Source organism: Elephas maximus, chromosome 2 (genome assembly GCF_024166365.1).
Source record: "Elephas maximus indicus isolate mEleMax1 chromosome 2, mEleMax1 primary haplotype, whole genome shotgun sequence".
Classification (NCBI taxonomy): Eukaryota; Metazoa; Chordata; class Mammalia; order Proboscidea; family Elephantidae; genus Elephas; species Elephas maximus.
The window spans coordinates 143822283-143844221 of NC_064820.1; the positions used below are offsets into that span (position 1 = coordinate 143822283).

Sequence of the window (21939 nt, forward strand, 5' to 3'; positions counted from 1 at the left end):
AAAAGATTGTGTGTTATAAAAAAACTTTAAGTCAGATTTACAACTAACATAAAAACAAAAACCAAACTCATTGCTGTCGAGTTAATTCCAACTCATAGTGACACCATAGGACAGAGTAGAACTGCCCTATAGGGTTTCCAAGGAGCAGCTGGTGGATTTAAACTGCTGACCTTCGTCTAGCAGCCAAGCTACTAACCACTGCACTACCAGGGCTCCATAACTAACACAGGTAGTAATTAATTGATCTATTCCAAATAATCAAAATTAGGACACTTTCACTATAACTGAATTAAACAGTACATATTTTAATGATATAGTCAAAGATTATAAATGCCTATGAAATGCTTTACTTACAATCCTCCTTCTAGGAAATTACAAACATTTTCATCTCTCTTAGAAACCAAGTGGAATGTCTCCCTGATGATTTGTTGTTGTGTATCTTCACTCTGAGAAAGAACAATTCACATACATTAGGATTAAGTTCATAAATTTAACAGCATGTAAAATTTTTAAAAAATACAAGGTAGCAATATCAGTCCAGAAATTCATCTAAGAAAGGAGTCCTTGAGAAATAATTTAGATAACATTAAAGTATACTTGAATAAATCACACCTTACAAAAAAAAAACCTAACATTTTTTGATTAAAAAAAACACTTTAATTTACTACTACAATAAAACTACCTTTCTTCTAAGTTTCAAAAAACCATGAAGAAAAATATTGAAGAGATGAATTATAAAATCTAGTAAAAGGGATTATTAACCTGTTGTCATCGGGTGGATTTCTGCTCATAGTGACCTTATAGGACAAAGCAGAACTGCGCCATAGGGTTTCCAAGAAGCAGATGGTGGATTCAAAAAGCCAGCCTTTTAGCTAGTAGCTGAGCAATTAACTCCTGTCCAGCAGGGCTCCAAGAGGGACATCAGACATTACCTACTCAAAGTTCCCCTACACGTCTCTCAGTTTGTTGCTGTGATGTTGCAAGTTATGCTTTCAGTATTTCAAAATACCAGCAGGGTCACCCACGGTGGACAGGTTTTGGAGAGCTTCCAGACAAAAACAGACTAGAAAGAAGGACCTGGTGGTCTACTTCTGAAAAAACTGGCCAGTGAAGGCCTTATAAATACCAGCGGAACACTGTCTGGTATAGTGCTGAAAGATGAGCCTCTCAGGTTGGAAGGCACTCAAAAGACAACTGGAGAAGAGCTGCCTCCTCAAAGTAGAGTCACATTAATGACATGGATACAGTTAAGCTTTCAGGATCTTCATTTGTTGAAGTGGCACAACTCAAAAGAAGAAACAGCTACAAATATCCATTGCTAATTGAAACGTGGATGTGCGAAGTATGAATCTAGAAAAATTGGAAATTGTCAAAAGTTAAATTGACCACATAAAGACCGATATTCTAGGCATTAGTGAACTGAAATTGACTGGTTTTGGCCATTTTGAAAAGGAAAAAATATGATTTACTATGCTGGGAATGACAAATTGACAAGGAATGGCATTGTATTCATCGTAAAAAACAACATTTCAAGATCTATCCTCAAGTACAACTTTGTAAATGATATGATAATATCCACATGCCTATAAGGAGGACCAGTTAATATAATTATTATTCAAATTTACACACTAACCACTAAAGCCACAGATGAGGAAAATGAACATTTTTATGAACTTCTGCACATGATCAAACTTGAAATCAAGATGTATTGATAATTACTAGTGATTGGAATGTGAAAGCTGGAAACAAAGAAGAATCTGCAGTTGGAAAACAGCCTTGGTGATAGAAACAATGACAGAGATTGCGTGATAGAATTTTGCAAGACCAACTATTTATTCACTGCAAATACCTTTTTTTAACAACATGAATGGCTATGCACGTGGGCCTTGTCAGATGGAATACACAGGAATCAAACTGACTACATCCATGGAGACAATGGAAAAGCTTGATATCATCAGTCAGAACAAGGCCAGGGGCTGACTGAGGAACAGACCATCAATTGCTCATATGCAAGTTCAATTTGAAGCTGAAGAAAATTAGAGCAAGTCCACGAGAGCCAAAACACAACTGTGAATATATCACACCTGAATTTACAGACAATCTCAAGAATATATTTCATGCATTGAACACTAATGATCAAAGATCAGATGAGTTGTGGGATGACATCAATGACATCATACATGAAGAAAGCAAAAGATCATTAAAAAGACAGTAAAGAAAGAAAAGATCAAAATGGATAACAGAGGAGACTCTGAAACTTGCTCTTGAACTTAGAGTACCTAAAGTGAATGGAAGAAATGACGAAGGAAAAGAACTGAAGATTTCAAAGGGCGGCTCGAAAAAACAAAGTATTATAATGAAATATGCAAAGACCTGGAGTCAAAAAACCAAAAGGGAAGAATACACTCGGCATTTCTCAAGCTGAAAGAACTGAAGAAAAAATTCAAGCCTCAATTTGCAATATTGAAGGATTCTACAAGTAAAATATTAAATGATGCAGGAAACATCAAAAGAAGATAGAAGGAATACACAGTCACTACAACAAAAAGAACCAGCTGACATTCACAGGGGGTAGCATATGATCAAGAACCAATGGTATTAAAGGAAGAAGTTCAAGCTGCACTGAAGGGAATGATAAAAAACGAGGCTCCAAGAATTGACGGAATTATTGAGATGTTTCAACAAAAGTGTGCTGCGCCAAAGGTACTCACCTGTCTCTGTCAAGAAATATGGAAAACAACTTCCTGGTCAACCAACTGGAAGAGATTCATATCGGTACCCATTCCAAACAAAGGTGATCCAACAGAATGTGGAAATTATCAAACAATATCAATAACATCACACACAAGTAAAATTTTGCTGAAGATCATTTAAAAGCAGTTGTGGCAGTACACAGACAGAAAACTGCCAGAAGTTGAAGGTGAATTCAGATGAGGACTTGGAAAGAGGGATATCACTGCTGATGTCTGATGGATCATGGCTGAAAGCAGAAAATTCTAGAAAGATGTTTACCTCTGTTTTACTGCTTATGCAAAGACATTGGACTGTGTAGATCCTGACAAATTATTGATAACACTGCAAAGAATGGAAATCCAGAACACTTAATTGTACACATGAAGAAGTTGTACACAGAGGTAGTCATTCAAACAGAACAGGGGGATGCTACAAGGATTTTAGTCCAGAAAGGTGTGCATCAGGGTTGTATCCTTTCACCATACTTATTCAATCTGCATGCTGAGCAAATAAGTCAAGAATCCAGACTATATGAATGAGAACATGGCATCAGGATTGGAGGAAGACTCATTAACCTGTGATATGCAGACGACATAACCTGACTTGCCGAAAGTGAAGAGGACTTAAAGCACTTACTGATGAAGATCAAAGACTACAGCTTTCAGTGTGGATTACACCTCAACATAAAGAAAACAAAAATCCTCACAACTGGACCAATAAGCAACATCATTGCAAATGGAGAAAAGATTGACAGCATCAAGGATTCCATTCACTTGGATCCACAATCAACACCCATGGAAGCAGCAGTTAAGAAATCAATGTACTGCATTGGGCATATTTGCTCAAGAGACTCTTTGAAGTGTTAAAAAGTAAAGGTGTCACTTTGAGGACTAAGGTGCACCTGACATAAGCCATAGTATTTTCAATGGCCTCATACGCATGCCAAAAGTAGACAATGAGTAAGGAAGACTGAAGAATTGCTGCCTTTGAATTATGGTGTTGGCTAAGAATACTGAATATACCATGGACTGCCAGAAGAACGAACAAGTCTTGGAAGAAGTACAGTCAGAGTGCTCCTTGGAAGCAAGGAGGGTGAGACTCTGGATCTTGTACTTTGGACATGTTATCAGGAGGGACCAATCTGGAAAAGGACACCATGCTTGGTAAAGTAGAGGGTCAGCAAAAAAGAGGAAGACCCTCAATGAGATGGACTGACACAGTGGCTGCAAAAATGGGCTCAAGCACAGAAATGACTGGGAGGATGGTACAGGATCAGGCAGTGTTTCGTTCCATTGTACATCGCTTTGAGTTGGAAGCAACTCGAAGGCACCTAAAAACGACAAAGTCCATTGTTTAACAAGAAAGTAGAGCAGTAAAGTTATAAATGGTTCAGGTAACTAACTTATATTTGAATGGAAGAAGGAGACGTTTGAAGCTTCCGATAAAGTAGGTTTAACGTTTACTAAAGGTGCCCTGGTGCTACAGTTAAGCGCTTGGCTGCTATTTGAAAGGTCGGCAGTTTGAACTCACCCAGTGGAAAAGCAGGAGAAAGACAATTTGCTCCCATGATTACAGCTAGGAAAAACCTAAGAGGAAGTTCTACTGTGTCAGATGAGGTCACTATGAATCAAAATCAACTTGACAGCATACAATGACAACACTGCTGGCTTCTAAAGAGCATTCTGGCTGTACTTCTTCCAAGACAGATTTGTTTGTTCTTCTGGCAGTCCATGGTATATTCAATGCTCTTCAATGCCATAATTCAAAGGTGTCAATTCTCCTTCAGTCTTCTTTATTCACTGCCCCGTTTTCACATGCATGTGAGGTAATTGAAAATACCGTGGCTTGGGTCAGGCACGCCTTAGTTTTCAAAGTGACATCTTTACTTTTAACACTTTCAAGGAGCCTTTTGCAGCAGATTTGCCCAATTCAGTAAGACTTTTTTTTTTTTTTAATTAATTTTATTGTGCTTTAGGTGAAAGTTTAAATAGGAAAATAATTTTCTGGTCAATTATTCTTATACGAATTGTTTTGTGACGTTGGTTGCAATCTCCATAATGTGTCAGCACTCTCCCCATTTCCTCCCTGGGTTCCCCATTTCCATTAATGCACTTTCCCTGTCCCTTCCTGTGTTCTCATCATTGGTTTTGGATAAATGTTGCCCTTTTAGTTTTGTATGGTCTATTGTTCTAAGGAGCACATTCTTCCAGATTTTACTGTTTAGCTTATAGCGCTGTTTCTTATTTGGCTGAAAGGTGGTATTTGAATTCTTGACAGCTGCTTCCATGGGCACTGATTGTGGATCCAAGTAGAATGAAATCCTTGACAACTTCAATCTTTTTTCCATTTATCATAATGCTGCTTATTGGTTCAGTTGTGAGGATTTTTGTTTTCTTTATGTTGAGGTGTAATCCATACTGAAGGCTGTGATCTTTGATCTTCATCAGTAAGTACTTCAAGTCCTCTTTACTTTCAGCAAGCGAGGTTGTGTCATCTGCATATCAGAGGCTGTTAATGAGTCTCTCGAATTCTGATGCCATGCTCTTGTTCATACAGTCTGGATTTTTGGATTATTTGCTCAGTATACAGATTGAATAAGTATGGTGAAAGGATACAACCCTGACACACACCTTTCCTGACTTTAAACCACTCAATATCCCCTTGTTCTGTTCAAACATTTGCCTCTTGGTATATGTACAGGTTCCTCATGAGCACAAGTTAAGTGTTCTAGATTTCCCATTCTTTGCAATGTTACCCATAATTTGTTATGATCCACACAGATGAAGGCCATTGTAAACATCCTTCTGGTATCCTCTGCTTTCAGCCAAGATCCATCTAATACCAGCAATGATATTTCTCGTTCGATATCCTCTTCTGAATCCAGTTTGAATTTCTGGTAGCTCCCTGTTGACGTACTGCTGCAACCACTTTTGAATGGTCTACAAAATTTTACTTGTGTGTGATGCTAACGATATTGTTCAATAATTTCTGCATTCTCTTGGATCACCCTTCTTTGGAATGGGTACAAATAAGGTTCTCTTCTAGTCGGTTGGCCAGGCAGCTGTCTTCCAAATTTCTTGGCATAGTGAGTGCTTATGGCGTTGCATCCATTTGCTGAACATCTCAGCTGGTGTTCTAACAATTCCTGGAGCCTTGTTCTTCAACTTCAATGCAACTTGGACTTCTTTCTTCAATACTTTCGGTTCTCGATCACATGCTACCTCCTGAAATGGTTGTGAACATCAACCAGTTCTTTTTGGTACAGTGACTCTGTGCATTCCTTCCACCTTCTTTTGATGCTTCCTGTGTCATTCAATATTTTGCCCATATAATCCTTGAGAAGCCCTAGTGGTACAGTGATTAAGAGCTCGGCTGATAACCAGAAGGTCAGCAGTTTGAATGCACTAGCCACTCCTTGGAAATCCTATGGGGCATTTCTACTTTTTACTATTGGGTCGTTTGAGTTAGAATAGACTCAACAGCAATAGATTTGGGTAATTTTTTCTTTAGAATTCTTCAGTATTGGAACTCGAGGCTTGAAGTTTTTCTTCAGTTCTTTCAGCTTGAACTCGTTCTTCCCTTTTGGTTTTGTAACTCTAGGTCTTTGCACATTTCATTATAACACTTTACTTTGTCTTATCAAGCCACCCTTTGAAATCTGCTCAGTCCTTTTATTTCCTCACTTCTTCTGTTCACTTCAGGTACTCCGTATTCAAAAGCAAGTTTCAGAGTCTCTTCTGCCATCCGTTTTGGTTTTTTCTTTCTTTCCCGTCTTTTTTAATGATCTCTTGCCCTCTTCATGTATAATGTCCTTAGATGTCATCCCACAACTCATCTGGTCTTCGGTCATTTGTGTTCAATGCATCAAATCTATTGTTGAGATGGTCTCTAAAAAATTCAGGGAAGGTATACTCAAGGTCATACTTTGGCTCTCGTGGACTTGTTATAATTTTCTTCACCTTCGACTTGAACTTGCATATGAGCAACTGATGGTCTGTTCCACAGTTGGTCCCTGGCCTTGTTCTGACTGGTGATATTGAGCTTTTCCATCAACTCTTTTCATATATGTAGTCAGTGTGATTCCTATGTATTCCTGTGTGTTGTTGTTTATGTTGTTGAAAAAAGGTATTTACAATGAGTAAGTTACTGGTCTTGCAAAATTCTACCCTGCAATCTCTGGTATCATTTCCATAACCAAAACCATATTTTCCAATTATTGATCCTTCTGTTTTGTTTCCAACTTTCTCATTCCAATTATCAATAATTATCAATGCACCTTGATTGTATGTGTGATCAATTTTAGGCTACAGAAGTTGGTAAAAATCTTCAATTTCCTCATCTTTGGCATTAGCGGTTGGTGTGTAAATCTAAATAGTAGTCATATTAAATGTTCTTCCTTTTAGGTGTATGGATATTATCCTATTACTGACAGTGTTGTACTTCAGGACAGATCTTGAAATGTTCTTTTGGCAATGAACACAATGCCATTCCTCTTCAATTTTTCATTCCCGGCATAGCAGACCCCATGGTTGTCTGATTCAAAATTGTCAATACTAGTCCATTTCAGCTTACTAATGCCTAGAATATCGACCTTTATGTGGTCTACTTCATTTTTGATGATTCCCAATTACCCTGGATTCATACTGCGTACATTCCACATTCTGATTATTAATGGATGTTTGCAGCTGTTTCTTCTCATTTTGAGTCATGCCACATCAGCAAATGCAGGTCCCGAAGGCTTGACTCCATCCACGTCATTAAGGTTGACTCTACTTTGAGGAGGCATCTCTTTCCCAGTTGTATTTTGAGTGCCTTCCAACCTGAGGGGTTCATCTTTCATCGCTATATTAGACCGTGTTCTCCTGCTAATCATAAGATTTTCACTGGTCAATTTTTTCATAAGTAGATGACTGGGTTCTTCTTCCTCATCTGTGTTAGTCGGCAAACTTCACTGAGACCTGTCCACCATGGGTGACCCTCCTGGTGTTTGAAATATCAGGGGCATAGCGTCCAACACCACAGCAACACACTAGCCACCACAGTACAATACGACAGAATTCTCATCAGAACTACTTCCTAAAAAGATACAGTATTTGTTACTTTCTTTCTTAAAGACCCCCAGTTTCCATCTGACCTAAAATCCAAACTCCCTAAAGAAACAAACAAAAAAACCAAATCAGTTGCTGACAAGTCAATTCTGATTCCTAGTGGCTCCATGTGTGCAGAGCAGAACTGTTCCACACAGCTTTCAAGACCGTGACCTTACAGAAGCCAATCACCAGGCCTTTCTCCAGAAGCGCTTTGGTATAGATCTGAACTGTCAACATTTTGGTGGTGGTGGTTGTTGTTATATGCCGTTGAGTTGATTCTGACTCATAGCGATCCTATATGACAGAGTAGAACTTCTGCCCCATTGGGTTTCCTAGGCTGTAATCTTTATAGGAGCAGATCACCAGGTCTTTTCTTTTCCGCAGAGCTGCTAGTGGGTTCAAATCACAGACCTTTTGGCTGGCAATTGAGTGCGTAACCATCGCACCACCAGGGCCCCTTAACTTTTCAGTTAACAGTTGAAAACTTAACCATTTATTTTCTGGCCACCTGGGAACCAATCCAAATGCCGTACCATACCATAAAACATCTTTTAACCCAGTAAACCAATCCCACGAGGTGTCTGGATGTGTCTAGGAAGTCTCCGTAACTGTGCCCCTATGTGCTTTATTATATATATGAATATATATGTGCAGCACACTCAAACATGTATATACATGTCTACAGATAAACAGTATATATGCACACACATGTATTCACATATACCTTTCTATACACATACATACACACATATATACCTTTGTAACCCCACTCATATACATTTTGGTTGTTATTACTGTCGTTACAAAACCGTATATACCATAGTATTTACTGAAACCGTCTCTTATTCTTGCGTACTTCTTAGTGTCTTCATTTGCCTTGGTCAAGCTGTGCAGACCTCACCCATAGTGGGTATTGCATTTCCCATCACCTAAAATAACAAGGGACCTATGCCTTTATGGAAATCCTGGTGACGTAGTGGTTAAGAGTTTGGCTGCTAACCAAAAGGTCTGCAGTTCAAATCCACCAGGTGCTCCCTGGCAGTTCTACTCTGTCCTATACGGTCTCTACGAGTCTGAATCGACTCGACGGCAACGGGTTTTATTTCCTTTATAAAACTCAGCTGAAACACTGTTCTTCTTTTAAATTTTTTTCACTTTTAATAATGATTTTTACTCAATTCAATATATCCAAAATATTAGTTTAACATGCAATCAATATACACATTACTAAAATATTTTACATTCTTTTACTGTCTTCAAAAGTCAATGTGTGTTTTATACTTACAACTCATCTAAACTCAGACTGAACACAGTTTAATTGCTTACTAGCCACATACTTGGAGCCCTGGCGGCACAGTGGTTAAAAGCTCAGCTGCTAACCAAAAGGCCGGCAGTTGGAATACACCAGCCACTCCTTGGAAACCCTCTGGGGTAGTTCTACTCTGTCCTATAGGGTTGCTACGAGTCAGTGCTGACTTGACAGAAACGGGGTTTTTTCAATAGCCGCATGTGGTTAATGGCTACTATATTGGACAGCACAGCTCTAGACTCTCCTCAGGCCAGCTAGCTCATGACCCTGACTCTAATCTATCTTCCAAGACTCACACATTTTTATCTCCAGCACAGGCCTCTCCTCTGAGCGCCAGAACCATGAACCCTGCACCCCACAGTCTCCTATCAGCCATGCCTGAATCCCCTCTCACCACCTACCAATCTATTCTCCACCTTGCAGTCACAATAATCTTTTCAAAACACAGATCTGACTGTTGTCACTTTACAACTTAGCATCCTTCTTTTTGCACCTAGAACGAAGATCAAAATCTTTCATATAGCCTGTGGGGCCCTGAATGGTGGGACCCTTCCTACCCACCAACTCATCTGCCCAGGTCCTCCCTGGCACCTGTGCTCTAGCCTCAGGACCTTTGAACATGAGGCACTTAAACATTTGCACCACCCAGGGACTCCTGTATTCTCATTACAATACCATATATACTTTCTTCATAACATTTACTGTAAGTATAGTTTTATATTTGTGTGATTAATTGGTTTAAGTCTTCCCCACTAGCTCCATAAGACCTGGAAGAGTATCACCATTGTATCTTCGGCATCTTGCACAATGCCTGGCATGTAGTAGCTGCTCAATAAGCAAGTGCTAAACAAATCAACAAGTCTACTATTGACTTAAGAAAATAATAGAAATGGCTAACACTTATTAGGAACTTCCATTGTGTCAGGCACTACCACCATTTCATAGATGGGAAAAATGAGGCACGAAGACCTTATGTAACTTGCTTAAGGTCATGCACTAGTAAATGGGGAGCCAGAATTTGAACTCTGGTAGTCTGGCTCCAGAGTTCATATTCTTAACCACCATACCACATGAAATCATTCACTATCTTTGGACCTCAATTTCTTTATCTATAAACAAAGATACAGATAATGCCTCCCTCAAATTGTTGTCAGGAGGACCAGGGGAGAGAATGAATGTGAACCTGGGTCTCCCTCATGGAAGGCAAGCGTTCCACCACAGAACGACCACTGCCCCCTTACTCTCCCTTAATCTTACCATATTTCACCAAACTGTTCCTGTCAGTCTGCTAGACCAAAGGATCTCCAATCTGACGTATATAGGCTATACCTGAGAGGAACCTGCGAACCCAGGCTTGACTCCGAGACAATGCACCTCAAGTGTAGCTATCACCTGCCTGTCAGTGGAGGCTTGCGTGTTGCTGTTGCTGAACAAAGCTTCAGGGGAGCTTCCAGACTAAGATGGATGAGGAAGAAAGATCTGGCAATCTTCCAACAAAAACCCTACGGATCACAACTATCCGATCCTCAATCGATCATGGGGATGGTGCTGGACCAGGCAGAGTTTTGCTTCATTGTGTACAGAAGTCACCATGAGTCGATGGCTGGCTAGCTGACAGCCAATAACACTGAACATTTACTGTGCCTGAGGCACTGCTAACTGTTTACCTATCATTTAATTCTCATAACAAAAAGTATTGTTACCCCTGTGTATGAGGTAAAATAGGAGGAAGCTGAGGCTAAGTGTGTTTAAGTGACCTCTCTGAGGTCATACATCTAATGAGTAATGCCTAACTCAAAACCTGACTTAGAAAGAAACTATCAAGTGACCAGGAACCATCAGTTTTGCCAATGACTTCGCTGGTTCTCCTAAAGTGTAGGGAAGAATAGTAATAGCCAGAATTAGACACATCAAATAATGTCTCCAGGCAGGCAACCAAAGGTCCAAGTTATTAATTCTGAAGTTGAGGAAATAAAACCCACACCTCATCGAGGTTGAAGAGACTGCCCCTCTGGTCACCAGCAAGCCACTTCCTCCACCACAGGAGGCAAACCAGTCACATTTCTTGACAAGGTGTCTGGGCTGTGATCTGGAAACATTATTACTTCTGTGAAGGTTTTTTTTTTTTTAAATTCTACCAAGAAAAATTAATTCTTTCTTTCTCTGCACTTTCTTGCTACTGTTCTAACTCCTATACACTTAAAACAATGTGTTCAAATTTCTTTGGTAGATTCCCAGACTCTGCCACTACACTCTGAGCTCCAGATTTTGTTTGTAAACTTAAGTGTTCAGCAGAGGGGCTGGCATACAGCTGTCCATAAAAGTGTACTGAACAATGGGATCCACATCCATTTATATTATAAAATATCTGGGTTACATTATGTTATGGATTGAACTATGTCCCCCAACAAGATATGTCAAAGTCCTAACTCCAGGTACCTATGAACTTTGGAAATAAGGCCTCTGAGGATGTTATCAGTTAACATGAAGTCATACATTAGAGTAGGGTAGGTCCTAATTCAATAAGTGGTATCTTTATAAAAGAGAACAGACACAGACAGACAGACACGGAAGAGAGCCATGTGACCATGAAGTTATTTCTGTTCTCTTAGCACCTTCGGGGATAACATGGTGCTGCTGACAACCTGAATTCAGACTACTAGCCTCCAGAACTGTGAGATCATAAATTCCTGTTTTTATAAGGCACCCACTTTGTGGTATTTTGTTACAGCAGCCCTAGGAAATGAATACACCTTCCACCAAAAAAGAGACAATAAACAAAAAGGCAGTATGGTATAGTAGTTAAAAGTAGAGCTCTAGTCTAAGTAAAGATAGTAGATTAAATACACATCTACCTTTGCTGCCTTCCCAAACCCCTAATAAGAGAACATATTAAAGGACTTTTTAAAATTTTATATGTGTATATATATACATAATTTTTTGTAAAGGCATAAACTCAGAAGGATATGGAAAATGGGAAAGGAAGACAAAGACAGCAAAATTTTGACAGCAGATGAATGAGTGGTAAAGTATTAAGTAGACCTCAGAAAGCTGAATCCTAAATTGGCAACACAGAAATTCAAGAATGAACCCAATTTGTAACACAAAACACCAAAAACTCAGGAATTGGTGCTTTTAGGTATTTTTGGAAGCGAGATTGAAGAAGCAAGTTTAAAATAAGGACTCACTGAAAGTATGTTTAAGAAGCAGAACAATCACTAAATCCCCTCCATGACCCCCAAGAAAAGCCTGTGGGTATACTCCTTGGAGAGGATAAAAAATGAGGGTCCTTGGATAGTGGTGGGGTGGGGTCGGGGAGAAAGGTACTATGGTAGCAGCACAACGGCCCAACAAAGATGTCAATATGCTAATCCCTGAAACCTATGAACATATTCCTTACATGGCAAAATGAACTTCTCGGGTTGCCACTAAATTAAGGCCTTTGAGATGAGGACATTATCCCAAATTATCTGGGTGGGCCCAATCTAATCACATGGGTCTTTAAAACTGCAGAGGCTTTCCAGGCTGTGGTCAGAGGGAGATGTGACTATGGAACAAGGGCCAGAGAGACGCTAAGCTCTAGAATTCTCACGACAGTATAAAGTTCTTACAGGGAGTTCTCTTTTTCTATTATATTATTGTTTACTAACACGTAACAGGTAAAATATGCTATGTTTCATTATTTTAACAGTGAAAAGAATCTCTCAAATGAACTTCAAGACTGCTACTTGGAATCATCATTCATTCTTAGAATACCAGCAATACTCAACCAATATAGGAAAGAATGTCTTGAAATTTTAATTAAATATCCAAAAGTCTAAGCTAAATAAATCAAGTCTCTCCTGATACAAGGCAATCTTCCATTCTTTAATAATCACTTTAATTTAACAGCTTTCATAAAGAAGCCTGGAGCTTGCTTCATTCAGGCTGATCAGATTTCCTAACAGTTTCGTAACAGAAGCAAAAGAGACACATTTCAGTTCGTCACAACTCCTAGATTACATCAGTCTAACGACAACTAGGGCTACATAAAAGCAGCAACCTTTATTATTTTAAATATGTTTAATGCATTAATGAATATTCATACGTCATAAAAGGAACTTTAAAAGAAAAATGTCCCTCTAATAAAAAAAAAAATTTTTTTTAATCAAACAGTAAATTTATCATTATCCTCATCCCTCCCTTTTTTCCTCACACGCACACAGAACTTTTTTGTTATAATGCATTCATTCACTCCACTAGGTGTGAAAATAAATGGGATCACCAAGCTGAATGACAAGTAGATTCTTTTCTCAAAGAGCTTATGATGTAATAACATAAAAATGGACATAATTATTTTAAACTTTTATGTAATGTTTTGTATCTTGCCTTTTTTATACCCTAAAGCAGCAACCAACGTCTTTTTAATAAGTTAGAGGGCAATCCCTGACATACAGAACAGTACAGATAACATAGTGTAAGAAGTCAAGGGGTGCAATTATTTGCAGCAGCTAAATTATTGTCAACAAAAAATAAAAACGGAAAAGCGACAGATCTCTAGGAAGGGCCTTAACAAATATATAGAATTCAGAAATGTAGTGAATAGGTAAGTGTAAGGTTGGATGAAACAACCGTTTGAGGTACAAGGAAAAATTTGGTCAAAAGCATGGAATCAGGAAAGCAAGGAGCACATATGAAGAATAGAGCACTGCAACCTTTGTTGCTGTTATTGTTGTGTGCCATGGATTCCAACTCAGAGCAACCCTACAGGACAGAGGAGAACTGCCCATAGAGTTTCCTATGGTGTTAATCTTTATGGGAGCAGATCGCTAGAGCTTTTCTCCCGTGGAGCTGGTAGGTTCGAACAGCTGACCTTATGGTTAACAGCCGAACACTTAACCATTGAACCACCAGGGTTCAGGAAAAACAGACCAACTCAGCAAAGAAAACTCAGTGAGTATGGTTTTTGCCAGGCCTCTCCCAGGTCTGGCTAAGTCACTTTAGCCTAAGTACATTAAGAACCAGCAATCAGGATAGGGGCACCCTTAATTCTTAACACAAGCAATCATGAAGTATCCACGACAGAAACTTAATCAGCATTCCCCCAGACATTTCATTAAATTTCTTTAGAGAAGAATCCCCTGGTTTTCTCCCTCACAATGTATAAAAAGTGCTTAGCACAACTAAGGAAGTACCCAATAATATCAACTATTATTAGCACCCATCATCTACCATACCAAGATGTTTTTCAGTTTCACTGACAAAGACCCTATTATTTTATTTAAATAACAACCAGCTAATCAGAAGACAGACTGAGGCTTGAAATACTTAAGAAGAGAGTCTGGATCATGGTGACAGCTGGAAGATCTGAGAACTCCAAGAACAAAGTAAAATTAGCAGGGGGCGGGGGGGTGGTTTGAGGCAAAGTACCAAGACAATCCAATGGGGGAAAGAACAGTCTTTTCAACAAATGATGCTTAGACAACTGGATATCCACATATAAAAGAATGAAGTTGGATCACTACTTTACACTACACAAAAATTAACTAAACATGAACCATGTTTAGTTAATCTTAAATGTAAGAACTAAAAGAACTATAAAACTCTTGGGAGGAAATCTAGGCATAAATCGTTGAGACCCTGAAATTACGCAAAGCGTTCTTAGATATGACACCAAAAGCACACGCAAAGAAAAAAATAGATAAAACTGTACAGCATCAAAAACCTTTGTGTTGCAAATGATATAATCAAGAAAGTGAAAAGATAACTCACCCATTCACCACATGGAAGAAAGTACTTGCAAATCACATATCTGATAAGAGATTTGAATCTACAATATATAAAGAGCTCCTACAAGTGAACAAAAAGACAAACAACTCAATGAAAAAATGGACAAAATAGACATTTCTCCAAAGAAGATATACAAATGGTCAATAAGCACATGAAAAGATGCTCAACATCATTAGTCATAGAGAAATGCAAATCAAAACCATAATAAGGTACTGCTTCACACTCACTGGGATGGCTTTAATAAAAAAATGAAAAGTGAGTATTGGTTAGGATGTGGAAAAACTGAAACCCTCATCCGTTGCTGGTGGGTATATAAAATGGTGCAGCTGCTGTGGAAAACAGTTTAGCGGTTTCTTGAAAAGGCAAATATAGAATTACCATGTGACCCAGCAATTCCACTCCTAGGTACCTGTCTAAGAGAAATGAAAACGTGTGTCCATGCAAAAGTTTGTACATGAATGTTCACAGCAGCATTATTTATAGCAGATGCTCTTCATGGGAAGATGTGGCAGTCTGCTCCTGTAAGGATTTCAGCCTTGCAAACCCTATGGAGGCCGTTCTACTCTGTGCCATAGAGTCGCTATAAATCAGAGTTGACTTGACGGCAGCAGGTTTGGTTTTCTGGGTATATAATGAATTATTATGCAGTCATTAAAATGTTTCTAAGATAATGTCAGTGACAAAACATAGCAGGATATTTATGCAGTAGATGAAATGGCAATCTACTCCACTTAATTAGATAGCACACAGGAATCAAAATAATTCAGTGGGACTGGCACATTGAAAAAGAGCCCATTCCTCCTGGGTAACAAAGAGAACAACGACTGACAGCTAGTGATTCTTGTAATTACATGAGGCTTCAAGCAAGGCAGGAAAGATATAAATGCTTCTCAACACAATAATGGAGCTGGTCTAGAAGACTTCACGTAAGCTCTGCTCACATATAACTAAGACTGTGTGAGATGTCTGAGGAAAAAAAAACTTATCTTCCTGAGGTGTGTAACTTCACAGGTGACAGAAAATAGAACCAGCTTGATCACAGGTCTCACTGGTATAGAAGCCACACGAAACTGGGGCACTCACTTTTACCTTCATTCATTGGACTAGCACCCCCACCTCTCTGGAACCTAGCAATAACTGGGTAGAGAAGAAAATATCTGAGCAAAGGAGAGCATCACTGACTCTACCACAGAGGTCAGAGGCATTGTTCAACTTTGCAAAATACAAGTAGGATTCAAGAAGAAATATCTCCTGCAGAGAGTATGCTGGGGATGATGTCACCAGAATGAAAGATTTGAAGAAGGGGCTGCACGGTGTGGCATGTAGGCATGATCTGGCTCTGTCTTTCCCTATGACCTCATCTCTTCCCTGTGATCCCTCAACCTGCCTTCTTGTTATTCCTCAACATACCAAATTTAGTCTGGCTTGAGGGGCTCTGCACCTTCCTGCCTGAAATATTCTTGCCTCTGCTGTCCTTACAGATGTCTCTCCCTTATCGAAAACAGTTCTCTTCAAATATCACATACTCAAAGAATTTTCCCTGATGATCCTATCTAATGCAGCCTCTCTTCCCCATCACTCTTCATTCCTTTATTTTTCTTCAAAGACTTAACACAATCTTATATAATTTGTTCACTGTCTATATCCCATCACTAGAACTTAAACTCATGATACTGGGATGAAGTCTGTCTTATTCATCACTGTATTACCAGTCTTTAGAACAGAGCCACAGAGACAACAAATAAATATCTGTCGAAGAAATATATGCAGGGAAAGAAAGGAGAGTGCAATGGAGACATAGGTCAGATAGTATCTAGAAAGGCTATTCTTCCTAGCAAAGGCCTAAGTCTAGAAGCACCTCCTCTTGAGATTTTAAGAAAACATCCATCAGCTAGAATTTTACCTTTACTCCTCTTACACAGCAGTACCCTACCCTTCTGAGAGGTTCCTGATTTTTCAATAAAGAATGTCATTTATCTACATTTTAGTCCAAAGGATCTGATACAGGAAGTCTGACAGGGCAGAGGAGGCAAGGAAAGATGTGTAATTCATCCCAACTTTAGATTTTTATGTAATAAGAGGTTGGAAAGGGAACGGCCCCTCTAAGTGGTCTACAACTCAGAATCACCTTGGATTATCAGCCGCAGTGAAGAAAATCAGAACCCGCAAATACAAAAAAGACTTCAAGTGCTAAAGGTAAGAATAAATGACTTTCAAACAAAATTCAGCAAAAAAAGTGTATTCAAGATCAGAAAAAGGAAAGGTCACCTTGACACAGGCAGGTAACAGAGAATATGAGTTCAATTTTATAAAAAAGGAAGACATACACAGAGAAAACAATTATATAAATTATTAACATGCTAACATATATTAATGTATTTTTTTAAATACTTAACAATAGAGTGGCCAGACATTAACATATTCGGTTATCTTAAAGCCACAGATGTTCAATTTACCCACCTCTAGCTTCAATGCATTCATATTGTGTTATTAATATTAGCTTCAATGCATTCATATTGTGTTATTAACGTCTAAAAAGTATATACATGTCTTGGGGACATTCTGCAAGAAAAAATAATGACTAGAGGAAATACGTTAAATGTTAACTGTTATCTGTGTATGGTGAAATCAAGAACGACCTTAATGATCTTAATATTTAAATATTTTCCACATAATCAAAAAAAATTAAATTCTAAACAATCAATGACTTTGCTAAAGAAACATAATATGTTGCTGATGTTAGCTGCCATCGAGTAGGTTCCGACTCATAGCAACTCTATGTACAACAGAATGAAACACTGCCCAGTACTGTGCCATCTTCACAATCACTGCTGTGCTTGAGCACATCTTTGCAGCCATTGTCAATCCATCACACTGAAGGTCTTCCTCTCATTCACTGATCCTCTACTTTACCAAGCACAATGTCCTTTTCCCGGGACTAGTCTTTCATGATAACATGTCAAAGGTAAGTAACACACAGCCTCACCATCCTCTTTTCTAAGAAGCACTCTGGCTGCACTTTTTTCAAGACATATTTGTTCATTCTTTTGGCAGTCCACAGTATATTCAATATTCGTTGCCGCTAACACCATAATTCAAAGATATCAATTCTTCTTCCATCTTCCTTACTCATGGTCCAGCTTTCGCACACATATGAAGCGAATGAAAGTACCATGACTTGGGTTAGGCACACCTTAGTCCTCAAAGTGACATCTTTGGTTCTCAACACTTTCAAGACGTCTTTTGCAGCAGATGTGCTCAAAGCAATATGTCATTTGATGCCTTGACTGCTGCTTGCATGGGCATTGATTGTGGATCCAAGTAAAATGAAATCCTTGACAACTTAACCCTATGGGACAGTTCTACTCTCTCTTATAAGGTCACTATGAATCAGAATTTACTCGATGGCAAGGGGTTTTTATCATGATGTTGCTTACTGATCGAGTTGTGAGGATTTGTTTTCTTTATGTTGAGGTGTCATCCATACTGAAAGCTGCTGTCTTTGATCTTCATCAGTAACTGCCTCAAGTCCTCTTCACTTTCAGCAAGCAAGGTTGTGTCATCTACATATCGTAGGTTGTTAATGAGTCTTCCTCCAATCTTGATGCCCCATTTTTCTTCACATAGTCTGGATTCTCTGATTATTTGCTCAGCATACAGATCGTGTAAGTGTGGTGAAAGGATACAACCCTGACACATACCCTTCCTGATTTTAAGCCACACACAATACCCCCTTGTTCTGTTGGAATGACTACCTCTTGGTCTAAGTACAGGTTCCACATAAGCACAATTAATTATTCTGGAATTCCCATTCTTTGCAATGTTATACACAATTTATTATGATCCACACAGTGAATGCCTTTGCATAGTCAACAAAACACAAGTAAACATCTTTCTGGTATTCTCGTCTTTCAGCCAAGATCCATCCAACATCAGCAATGATGTTCCTTGTTCCATGTCCTCTTCTGAATCTGGCTTGAATTTCTGGCAGTTCTCTGTCAAAGCATTGCTGCAAATGTTTTTGAATTACCTTCACCAAAAGTTTACTTTTGCGTGACATTAATGATATCATTTGATAATTTCCACATTCTGCTGGATCATCTTTCTTTAGAATGGACACAAATATGCATCTCTTCCAGTTGCTTGGCCAGATAGCTATCTTCCAAATTTCCTGGCATAGATGAATGAGCACCTCCAGCACTGTATCTAGTTACTGAAACTCTCAATTGGTGTTCTGTCAATTCCTGAAGCATTATTTCTTGCCAACGCCTTCAAGTGCAGCTTGGACTTTTTCCTTCAATACCATCAGTTCTTGACCATATGCTACCTCCTGAAATAAACAGTTAACGTCGACCGATTCTTTTTGGTACAGTGACTGTGTATTCCTTCCACCTTATTTTGCTGAGTAGTTTATCTTTATATATTGTCCTTTCCTCATATTCATTGTTGTTGATTTTGTTTCTGCTGAGTCTGTTTTTTTCTTGTATTTTATTTTGATGTGTAGGAGAGTTTGTCTCCTTTGTGATTACCTTAATATTTACCCCTATTTTTCTAAATTTAAACTTAACTTTTATTTCTTTGTATCGCCTTCTCTTCCTCTCCACATGAAAAATCTATGACTACACTTTCTAGTCCCTCTTTATTGTTTTAATGTTGTCTTCTTTTACATGATAACATCGCTGTTTCCTTATTTTAAGCATTTTTTTTTTAATCTTGATTTATTTTTGTGATTTCCCTGTCTGGGTTGACATCTGATTGCTCTGTCCAGTGTTCTAGTCTTGAGCTGATATCTGATATTATTGATTTTCTAACCAAAGAACTCACTTTAGCATTTCTTGTAGTTTTGGTTTGGTTTTTACTAATTCCCTAAACTTCTGTTTATCTGGAAATGTCCTAATTTCACCTTCATATTTCAGAGACAGTTTTGCTGGATATATGATTCTTGGCTGGCAATCTGTTTCCTTCAATGCTTTATATAAGTCATCCCATTGCCTTCTTGCCTGCATGGTTTCTCCCAAGTAGTCTGAGCTTATTCTTATTGACTCTCCTTTGTAGGTGACTTTTCGTTTATCCCTAGCTGCTCTTAAAATCCTCTCTTTATCTTTGGTTTTGGCAAGTTTGATTATAATATGTCTTGGTGATTTTATTTTAAAATCTACATTATGTGGAATTCAACGAGCATCTTGGATAGACATCTTCTCATCTTTCATGATATCAGGGAAGTTTTCTGTCAACAAATCTTCAACAATTCTCTCTGTATTTTCCGTTATCCCTCCCTGTTCTGGTACTCCAATCACTCATAGGTTATTTCTCTTGACAGAGTCCCACATGATTCTTAAGGTTTCTTCATTTTTTCAAGTTCTTTTATCTGAGTTTTCTTCAAATATATTGGTGCCAAGTGCTCTACCTTCCAGTTCACCAATCTTGCCTTCCACTTGCTCAATTCTGCTCCTCTGACTTTGTACTGAGTTGTTTAATTCTGTAATTTTATTGTTAATCTTCTGAATTTCTGATTGGTGTCTCTCTATGGATTTTCTCAGCTTATTAAATTTCTCATTATGTTCCTGAATAACCTTTTTAATTTCTTCAACTGCTTTACCTATGTGTTCCTTGGCTTGTTCTGCATATTGCCTCATTTCCTTCCTAATGTCTTGAAGGGTTCGGTATATTAATCATTTGTATTCTGTACCCGGTAATTCCAGGAAGGTACTTTCATCTATAAGATCCCTTGATTCTTTGCTTTGAGAGCTTGCTGAGGCGATCATGGTCTGTTTCTTTATGTGACTTGATATTGACTGTTGTCTCCAAACCATCTATAAGTTATTGTATTAGTTTATTTTATGTTTGCTTACCGTACCATAGTTTCTTAATTTGTTTTGTTTTGATATGCTTGAATGGTTGCTTGAGTGAGCTAGCTTGATTATTTTTGCCTTTGGATCTCTGAAGTCCTGTCCCCAGATGGCTACAGCTGTTATTAGGTATATCAGTCTAAGGGTCCATTCACTTTTCTTGTATGATTTCAGCTCAGGTGTCCAGGTAGCTGATCATCAAGTGGGTGGTACAGGCTCTATCTTACAGTCTTAGAGGGGCAGGGGTGATTGGTGTAGGTACTGGTATCTGGTTGCCACAGGGGGCCACACTCTGAACAAGGCAGGGGGTTGAGAGTCATCCCCCAAGTGTCTCTGAGGAAAGTCCCTCTTCCCTAAAGTGTATAGGTGGGTAGGTTCTGCAGACGGACCATGGACACCCAGTGTTTTGGTTGTAATGACTGGGAGGTACCAGTTATCCTTGGACCCCGTCACAGGTGGCTGGGTGGCCTAAGTGGAGGAGCCACTAGTCCTTAGGCCCCTGATGTGGGTAGGCTAGGACCCTGTTTAATAGGCAAAGAGGTGTCAAACATCAAACACCCACCTCTCCACTACACAGCTGAAGCAGTTGTAGTCTGCCAACAAGGGCCTATTCTCCTGAAATAGGCCCACACAGGTCCATGCAGGGGGGAAAGGTGCTCAAAGTCCACAGACCGTTTATGCCTGGACACGAGCTGCTTCTGTCCTGAGCTCCCCCGGTTAGTGGAACTGGCAAATTATCTTTTCCCCAAATGGCGAATTTATCCCTTCTCCAAGGCCAGGAGGATAGCTCTAGGTGCTCAACAGGGCCTATCTCAGGCCCAGGGAACTCAATAGCCGCTGAAGCCAGCTTGGGGGCAGGGGGCACGGTAAAATATACGCAAGTACTTAGCTTTTGCCAAAAGCGCTGTTCTTCTCTGGTTCCAGAGGTGTGAGTAGGCTGTGTGGCTGGCTGCTTCTCCCTGAGGAAACTGTGGCCGAACGCTAGTACCAGCCCACCACAGCTGCTTCCGGGAATGGTGCCTGAGGGCTTCTGGCGATTCTGGTCAACTCCTCTCCACTTCTGAACCGTCTCTTCCCACCCTCCCTCCCCCACCCCCAGCTGCTCAGTTCGTTTTCTGAGTTTGCCTTTGATGTTCAGGGCTCCTAGCTTGTCATAAATATACTTGTTTCACTTGTTTGTTTGGGTCTT

The 21939-nt window shown here is 39.2% G+C and overlaps 1 protein-coding gene across 3 annotated transcripts in view; it reads right to left on the minus strand.

Annotated features, from left to right (window-relative positions):
- Window positions 1-21939, minus strand: part of AP3S1 (adaptor related protein complex 3 subunit sigma 1) — an 88640-nt gene that overhangs the window by 59133 nt on the left and 7568 nt on the right. For all 3 annotated transcript variants that reach the window (XM_049873637.1, XM_049873639.1, XM_049873638.1), the window contains exon 2: window positions 355-446. In XM_049873637.1, the coding sequence (XP_049729594.1) occupies window positions 355-446 (92 nt within the window). The remainder of the gene's footprint in view (window positions 1-354; window positions 447-21939) is intronic.